Source organism: Vanacampus margaritifer, chromosome 14 (assembly GCF_051991255.1).
Source record: "Vanacampus margaritifer isolate UIUO_Vmar chromosome 14, RoL_Vmar_1.0, whole genome shotgun sequence".
Lineage (NCBI taxonomy): Eukaryota > Metazoa > Chordata > Actinopteri > Syngnathiformes > Syngnathidae > Vanacampus > Vanacampus margaritifer.
The window spans coordinates 19,183,420-19,193,139 of record NC_135445.1 but is presented as its reverse complement, the minus strand read 5'-3'; the positions used below and the strand labels follow the sequence as shown (position 1 = coordinate 19,193,139).

The following is a 9,720-nucleotide window of genomic DNA, read 5'->3' as shown; positions in this document are numbered from 1 at the left end:
ATCCTAACAACACATATTTATACTAATAATTTTAATCGTATAGGATAACTTGTATTTAACATTCTGCTGTATTTTTGGTTGCCTAACATACTCTGCATTATTTTTTGAAGGAGAAAAAAAAGGAAGCCGAATGTCATTTTCCGTGGAAAACGCATTTTTAGCGTTTTTTTGTTTCTTGGGGGGTTGGGCGGGGGTATCCTAATGCTTTTCAATGCGCATCAGTTATACGTGACTTTCGCTATATCCTCTACATTATTATTATTATTATTGAGCCGCCATCATATATCTCAATTTGTATTTTATATTTTTATACTTTTTTAATAACAGCAGACGTGTGTATGATGTCAGATGCGAGCTCGAGCTCCATCTTTTCCACAGTGACTGTGTAAATCTTTACCAGCTAGCTAGAGGTATCCTCAGGACGGGAGGGGGGTGGAAGGGTTCATCGGGTTCATGTAGTAGATTGCACGCCTCCTCCCATTTCAGGTCGGCTGCTTCCCTCGCTCTCACTCACTCTCTGAATGAGCTTGCTGCAATTCATATAGATGATGCAAAAAGCTGTGGAGGGTTGCAGTGGCTAAATAATCGAGCTTGACCTTTATTCGGGACACACAGCAACACGATCAGCTGATGCCTTCCAACTAGCTGCCATCTTTAGGTCATCCGAGGCATCAGGCAAACTTGTCACCAAGCTCCACGCCAGATGTTGGAATGATGGCGCACGGGCATGGGGGAATCGTGTTGTCCTGAGCTGTCAAGAAGCGGAATCTAAATCATGCTGGCCGATGGATGTTGCAGAGGAATGGAGAGAGTCAGGGGTAAGATTGCATCAGACTCTTTGCCGAGAGCAACATATCCTCAGCAATACGTACAAACTGGTCCCCAGCAGCAGGGCAGCGACATCCAGGAGCTCGCCTCCAAACGCGTCGACATCCAGAAGAAACGCTTCTACCTGGACGTGAAGCAGAGCGTGCGCGGACGCTTCCTGAAAATCGCCGAGGTGTGGATCGGCAGAGGCCGCCACGATAACATCCGGAAAAGCAAACTGACGCTGTCCATGTCGATGGCGCCCGCGCTCCGCTACTGTCTGGGGGACTTCATCGACTATTACGCCCGGATCGGACTGCGGGGGAGCCTCGCACCGCCGCCTCCTCCGCCGCAGCTCGACGAGCACAGCAGCAACGAGCAGGGCCGCGCGCTCGACCCCCGCAGAAGAGCGCAGGAGCCCGCATCGTCTCCCACCGGCTCCGCGGCGTCGGACGATCACGCACACCGCGTCCTCAAAAGCGAATTCATCGAGAGGGACAACAGAAAGTACTTTCTGGACCTGAAGGAGAACCAGAGAGGGAGGTTCCTGCGCATACGACAGACTGTCAGCAAAGGGCACGGCACGATGGGCTACTACGGCCAGGGGATCGAACAGACCATCGTTCTGCCCGCGCAGGGTCTCATCGAGTTCAGGGACGCACTCTCGCAGCTCATCGAGGACTACGGCGACGACGAGTGCGACGAGCGCGGTCGAGCCGTAACCGGGAATCACGACGACAGCCCCGAGCTTCCAGAGGCCGCGTCCTTTCGCGTGGACAACAAGAGGTTTTATTTTGACGTCGGTTCCAACCGCTATGGCGTCTTTTTAAAAATCAGTGAAGTGCGTCAGCCTTACAGAAACACCATCACCGTCCCTTTAAAAGCCTGGGCGAGATTCGGGGAGAATTTCATCAGGTACGAGGAGGAGATGCGGCGAATTTTCAATTGTCACAAAGAGAAGAGCACAGACGCACGGCAGGACAGCGAGGAGCAGGAGGATTGAGCGACCTTGGCAGTAGGACGGAACCTAATAATCGGCCAATTGTGTACTGTGCTGTACTGTACTGTGGTATGTGTGTGTGCCCCCGAAAGTAGGTGGAATTTTAGCGCTGATATTTCAGAAATATCAAGCTACCAAGTCCAAAACAATACATCATCCTCCCTTCTAAATTGAATAGGCTACTACTCTGTAAATAATAAATCATATTTCGGTAAGAACCTATAAAATGGTGGAACAGTGGCAATGTGCAAAAGAAGTGCTCTGTACAGCAACAAACATCATTTTCTCCCTATAGCTCGTCTTACAAATGTGACGTACTTGCTAATGTTTAGCACAGTAAAACAAAGGGTATGAATGGTTGCAAGGAGGGCACTTTGCCACTGATGCGGGTTTTTTGAAAGAGAATATTCGTCATATATGGTGTGATATGGTTGTTGACACCTGCAGATTGTTATAGTTCATGACATGATTCATACTGCACAAGCATTCTCACAAGCAGAGGTAATTTATTATTTATTTCAATAACAGAGTGATACACATACAGTATATACTGTACATAATCTATATGTACACAAAGAGTACATTTATATACTATATGCACACATGTACTGTATATATACATATATATGTACACTAATGTGTGTATAAGTGTATTAGGGGCGTTAACTAAAAACAATCTGAATCGGAAAATCGTTTTTCATTTAAAAGACGCGAGTGCATCGAATTGAACCAAATCGAAGTAAATGCCACATGTAGTGACAGTTCATTCATATAATGTCATCAATAAAAGCATTATGGTATAACTTCTCAGACTGAGCCATACAGAATCGAATTGAAACACCACCAAATCAAATTGTTCGACTTTTGTGTACATGTCGAATTGTCTTTTGTTGAATAGATGTACGCCCCTAATGTTGTATGTATATATGTTTATATACAGCCTGGAGTCTATAAAATGTAGCAATTTTCACTCTAACTGCATACCTCGCCACCTTGGGGCTGGCAATCCCTCAGTCTAGACCTTAGGTGTCTATTGATGTTATTAAACTGTGGTGGAACACCAAAGGAGCCCCTCACTTTTGTCAACATTAAGGCAAGAGACACCTTACAAAGGAATACTAAGTGGTGCAGTACATTGACATTTATCCTGCAATCCAACACAAACACTTTGAGATTTAAACCACCCAAATATCTTTATTTGAATGATTTAAATCCCAGTAACCATAAAACTCTTGATCTAACTTGTATATTACCCAAATGCAGCTAATTATGTTAATAGCCTTGAGAAGGCTTTTCATAAAATAAATTTAATTTCCATATCATTAAAATACAGTAACATTAAAAACACTACCACCAATGAATTAATGATTACACTTTTAATTTTTCAAATGATTGACCACCCTTAGTTAAAATAAGTGAATGCTCGGGGTTTTGGTATTAAATTATTATAGATTAAAGAATTTAACAGCCCATTTTGTATCAGACAAATGATAAAGCTACTGGCAGCTCCTACAATGGCTGCAATTTGTCTGTTGTCTGTGCTGTTTTTTTTTTCTTAATGGATATGAAATCACTTTTTGATCTTATTGCTTTCTTCTCAGCTTTAATCAAAAGGTAGATGGGGTATAGAGTGCCTGAAGCGACCATCATCCCTTGTTGCATTCTATAGTACTCGGTCAATTGTGGTTCACATATAGAAATGTCCAATTAGCACGAACCTTTCATCTATGTTTTTTGTACAAAACATAGGAGGTTTTTTTTCTTCAAATTTTCTCCCTGATTTGCAAAGCCCACTATCAAAACAACAATAGAATTGGTCAATTTGTAACAGAGGTTACCCTTGTTGCCGTTGTTTTAAATGAATTTCAGACTTAAGTGTCAAGCTTAAATATTTCAATTTTCGACAATCGATTTACAAACAGGCGTCCGTAACAGGCTCTAGTGGTAGAGAGCTCATTACACTTAAAAATAATTTATTTAAATTGCTCATGCCAGTTTTTATACACGGAGGTTTTACCAGGCAGGCTGGTTGACCAAAGAGGTCTTGTTAAGCCTTTCTTTTCACCATAGCAAATCCAAATGTCACAGAAAGATGAAAATTCTCTGTGTCTGTGTTGCACCTTTTCTGATTTTATAACATGCTGCTCTATAAGAGAAGTACTTTTTGATAGGATGGTCTCATCCCCAGCCTATAGAAGCCACAAGGACAACAGTCCCTGAGAAATAGAAAATGATTACAAATGGACCAAATTATTAGAAGGCTTGCATGATGACATTTTATGTTTAGTTTTTTTCCCCTTTTTTCTGGCCAGTTGTGGTGCCTCAATGCTGGACCACCAACTAGTTTCAGAATCAACAATGCCTTTGAAACTACAAAGTATTTTGGATACTCAAAAGAGAAAGAATTACTGAATATTTTATTTCCCACATGCCCCCCATTACAACACTATAGAATGGTAATTCCTTCATTTCATATTTTCAACCAGATGAATGTTTAAAACAAATCAATTCAATTTTAAAATACTTGAAATCTGAACAAAACACATGGTGCTATAGATTTTTCATCTTTTTCCTCTGGTTTCTGTATTACGTTGCCCCATGGAGGATAGCTCAGGTCAATAGCGTGAACATGAGAGGAATACAAGCGAAGGTAAAACCAGACTCATTAAGCATCTGAATGCACACTGGTTAGATAAACAAAGTGAGAGAGTAGAAAGGGCTCAATATCCTGCTACCATGGGCGATCATACCTTCCATATGTCTTTATGTTTAGTCTATATATATATATAGTCCACTGAAAAGAGAGTTATAACCTCTCTTGTGTATAAGTGCTAGTGTTTTGTGTGTTTTTGTTTCTAAAAATCTTCTCTAGTGCTGCTTTTAATTAGAACTTGAATAGCAGTTAGCTGTACATAGCAGTTAGCTAGCTGTACCTTGAGCACTTATATGAGCAGCATAGAAAGACTAAAGACAGAGGGCCTATTTCTGACTTATTTATTATTGTGTTCAATTTCCATCTTAATATGAACTTGTACCCGTTATCAGCGGTATTCAATGAAATTCTTTAGTCTACTTAGCTGACCAAAGGTTGTAATAACGCAAAGCATATATTGAGACAAAACGATGCATGCATTAATTGATACCTCTAACTAACATGTAGAAAGTCAGATCATCATGCAGTCTTCTAGAAAGTTTTATGTACTGCACATAAATGTACCATTCTGTGGATTACCGGTAACTAATTTTCACACACAAAAATGCTGTGTTGTTTCTCACTTGCTAGCTAGCCGTCGATTTTGAGCAGCTGTACTGATAACCTGGTAACCAGCTGAACAATTTCTATATTTATTTATTTTTTTGTAGCTTTAGCTCATCTGCATGGGTACTTTTTACCCGTAATTGGGTCAAAATCTTTACCCAATATGCTGGATCAAATCATCAACCAAATGATGCTCAATATAAATAACCAATCATAACCCAGCACTGGGTTAGCCAATTCCCCTATTTTGAGTTACTTTTGACCCAGCAATTTTAAGAATGTGAGCAATTACACTCACTCAGCCAAGGTTGAAATGTTCACAAAAATATATGAACCAAAAAACAATTTATTTTTAATTCTAACCAGACATAGTCTTCTTCAGACCCTCTGTCATGTCTGTCATGCCAACTTCTGTTTTCTTGATGCTCTTAGCTTGCAGTTTAGTGAGGAGATGAAATAATATGATCAAGGTGGGCGAAGAAGAAAAAGTTAATTGTTCATCAAGGCTGGCGTCATTGGTGACAGTCAGTCCTTGTCATTGTGTAAGGTGTAAGCACAGTTTGATGGGTTGTTTGTTTGTTCGGCTGATTTTTAGAGTGTGAATAACAATTATATCTTGAATCGTTTTATTTTCATACAAGTCAAAGTATAGAAAGAATAACTTTAAGCACAATTTATTAGAAAAATACAGATTAACAAATTATTTGAAATTATTTCACAAATCGGTGAATATGGCGCAGGAGGCAAGTTTTAAATTGCTTTAGACATTACTGCTAAATATTCTGTCTTAATTCTCTAGTTACAAGAACATGAATTTCTTGTAAATTGCCTTGGAATCTGTCGCTGGAATTCCAAAAATGCTCTTAAAAAAGCTCTTTAAAAAAGCACTTTAAATAAAAGTTGCACTTTTTTGTTCAACTGCTTTGTAATCTGTTAACATAATGGGACTTTTTCCATGGACTATGATGAGCTGCTCTTTAACATAACTTTTTTTTAGATTGGAGTCCCCATTTTGTGTAAATCAATGCAAATAATAATCGTGTTAACTAAGAGTAGAATTAAATTTCGAAGAAACAGTCACGTTCGCTAATATTTATTCTTCAAAAAAAGTATGTTACCTAGATAGCTAGTCTAACTAGAAAAAGTGCAATTTCTGCAGAAATTGCGTGGGAATGCTGAAAGCTGAATGCTAATAAAAGCTGAATGAATGTTGAATGCTTAAGAAATGCTTATAAAGTAAATCGACGGATAAGTTATGTGAAAATGACAAATTATTAATTGTAGTTGGATGATAAATTTAAAAAAAGAAAGAAAAGAAAACTGCATTAACGCAAAGGAGCTTCAAGAAGGAATCGATCCCCGCAACCTCCTGGTTACTGGACAATGCACTTTACCAAATGCGCCACTGAGCGGTATCAGAGAGCTGGTAATGATGATTAGTTGTATGTATGGAAATGGGCGTGGAATGTGGTACTTAGAAAAAGAATCGGACGATATAAACCCAGGATGGCGTGAATTCTTGAAGCAAGTTGAAATTTGAACGGTGTAAATCGGAAGAATTATGTGGGAGTTAAAAGTATGGACAATAAAAATCCTATTAACATATGTGCCAATGTTTTCAGCATTCCCACAATTATGTTAGTGCATCCGTCCAAGGATGAGATATAACTAATTAAATGCAGAGAGTATGTACAGTATTGTCACTTGGCAAAATACTGCTGTTTATTTTTTGTCTTTGTCTTAAGAGGTAGATGACAGGGTTAAATCTTTGTTCATGCTTATAACAGACACATCTTGTTAGTGTTTGAAAGCACCACAGATGTGAATCGGTGTTGTCTACCTCATGACTTCAAAAGACAACATTACATTTTTACGGGCGTGAGTGTTGAATGGTCTCCTTAGCCGTCAACATATTTTTGTCTTTGGAGATTGCACTGCATGCGTTGCTTCCTGTGAAACATGAAAATCAACTCGGCTAATTCCAAAGCATGCCATAAGCAGATAGATTTAGTTTGGTTTCCTTTTACTATATGGTTCAAGACCAACCAAAAACTCAATAGAGCTTAAACTGTATAACAATCAAGTGTATTTGTTAAGATTGTGTTCAGCTACAACTTCAATGGCTGAGCACAAATAAATAACAAACGCACACAAAAAGAACAGAATACTAATAAATGTTACATACTGTATAGATATGCGTTTCTAAATATGTCTTGATATAATTGTTAGACATGAAACATCCCAAATAACACCTGCTTTGGTCTTCTGACCTACAGTGCTTGTCCAGTACCTTGGAAATTTTGTTAGTGGTTAAAAACAACTACTCATGTATTTAGGTGTGAAACTTTCATGAATTCAAAGAAAATTTGATTCTACATTAATGACTACGTTAAAGAAGTTGAAGGACACAAATTTGGTGTTTGTTTAAGGCGTGGGAGGTGATAGAAAATGGTACGCGTTTAAGATGGTTACAATATTTTTGGACATTGATGAAAAACGTCATAAAGGAAAATCTGGATTTATAACAAAGATTTTTCCATCCCCAACGCCTTAAAGTACCTTTTCAGCTGGGAACAATGAAGTCCACTGAGGAAAGTAGGTGAATTTGAAATTGAATTTGAGGTTGTAAAAAAAAGGTACAGAGGTAGGACTAGTGGTGACAAAGTGTAAATGTACTTGTGCTTGTCATGTGAATGTTTGCATACTGAAGAAGTGATGGTTTGCTGTTTCGTTTTGTCCTTTCCACAGTTTTGGAGCATGGAACTTAGAGATAAGTTGGGTATTTGTTTGAAAGAGAAATGACCTGAAAAACATGGAACATGTGTACATTTTAGGTAAATGTTACGTATATTGGTGTGTCCTGTAGTCCTTTAGAATATGACTTTAAAAAATAGAACAAGTTTTGTACTGTACTAGTTCATCCACTCTATGTAAAGTACTTTATCAGTAAACATTACTTGCCTTGTAATTTTGAAATAAAGCTATGTTTAGAAATGGTAACAGACAGCTAAGTTTTACAGTGTATGCATGCCATCGGTTGGGTCTCAGTATAAAAGAAAAACTATATGGGGGGAAAAAATGGTGCTATGTTATATTATACAGTATAAAGGTGCTTCTTTGGACCCAAGCTAAATGCATGCCAAGAGGAGCTATCAGACTAAGGGGAAAAAAAGAATAAGTTGATGTTTTACTGCTGTTCTCAAATAGTCTCAAATCCCAAACATTTGTAATATTTGAAAAGATCAGTTAGAAGTAAGTCTGTCAAACATAAGGTTAACTGTTGAAAACAATGAGAAGTCTGCATACAGTTGCATAGCCTTTGTGCCTGCAGCCTTAACAGACAATCTTGTAACTTTTTTTTTATTCACTATTTTTTTTAGATGGTTATGTGTTGAAATATGGTTTATGTAGCAAAAATATGGAACATGAAGTATCAAGTTTGTCTAATCATTGGTATTTGAGTTGGAGAAAACGCTGAATAATGCAGGAAACTAATGTGGAAAAAAATATGCATATTTTATTGCCAGACTTCTTTTTTTCCTTTAACAAAAGATGGTTATTAAACGTTTTCCAAACTTATCATGTGTTTGGACTGTTTCCTTTTCATACTTTATGTACATTACATTATGCACATTCAAACAAACTATTTCAAATTATTTCAATCAGCATCAACCTAACGGTGCAGCAATGCATGTATAGACAATATAACCCGGGGTACGCATGAGCGGTGCGCAAGTGCGGATATGTGGTAAAAACAGTCACATGCACACCAGATTCCATTGGCTTAATACCAGGGTTATTATAGTTTTGTAATTTTTATTATAGTTAAGTTTTTATTTCGTTATGAATTTTCATATATTTTTTGTTAGTTTTAATTCATTTTCAGGGCGGTTCTGTTAGTTATTATTAGTTTTAGTTATTTAAAAAAAATGGTCAGTTTTAGATTAGTCTTTAGATTAGTCTCAGTTCATTAGTAGTTTTCTTAAAAAAAAGAAAAAGAAAGAAAAAGTGTAGGCTATTACTTGTATGTAAGATTTAATCAACACCAATGGTAAAATGAATAAAGTAACACACTACCTACCGAGCATTACGTTCCGGCTAAGTTAAATGAAAAAGCAGGCGAGCCATTGGAGCCAAAATTCAAACTTTTTTTTTTTAATTAATATTTGTACAAATGACAACATTCTTATCATCAATGTCATAATGGGGTAGATGCCACAGACTTTTGACTTCTGGGTTTCACACATCACAGTGTCTTTTCCGGTCACTGATTGCAGCGTTCCAACACTCGCACGCCCACCCCTGCGCCCCACCTAACTGCATGCTCCCGCCGTCTCAACTCTCTGAAATGTTTCAGACAACTGAGACAGGCACACTATACACTCGCACGCATCGACGGGTACGCGCAACCGAGGGGCACAAAGGCGGAAGTGCAAGAACTGGGACTCGGCCCACAAATGGCAAACAGGAAATAGAAACAAAGCTGATGTGTGAAAACCAGGAAGTCGGAAGTCCCGCCTCCTCCGTGGCATATACCCAATACAACAAATGAACAAATGCTTAAAGTCAAACACACAAAATTGTCACAGGAGTGACGTCATTTGAAGAAGGTTTTCTATTGACTGCTGCTAGATGACGTCACTTCTGTGCGACA

General features: G+C 38.4%; 1 protein-coding gene across 1 annotated transcript; it reads left to right on the top strand.

The window, feature by feature from the left end:
• Nucleotides 1-445: 445 nt before the first annotated feature.
• On the top strand, nucleotides 446-8,645 carry purg (purine-rich element binding protein G). The gene has a single exon (XM_077585402.1). It carries the CDS (start codon nucleotides 776-778, stop codon nucleotides 1,808-1,810), a length of 1,035 nt encoding a protein of 344 aa, XP_077441528.1. The 5' UTR covers nucleotides 446-775; the 3' UTR covers nucleotides 1,811-8,645.
• Nucleotides 8,646-9,720: the final 1,075 nt, after the last annotated feature.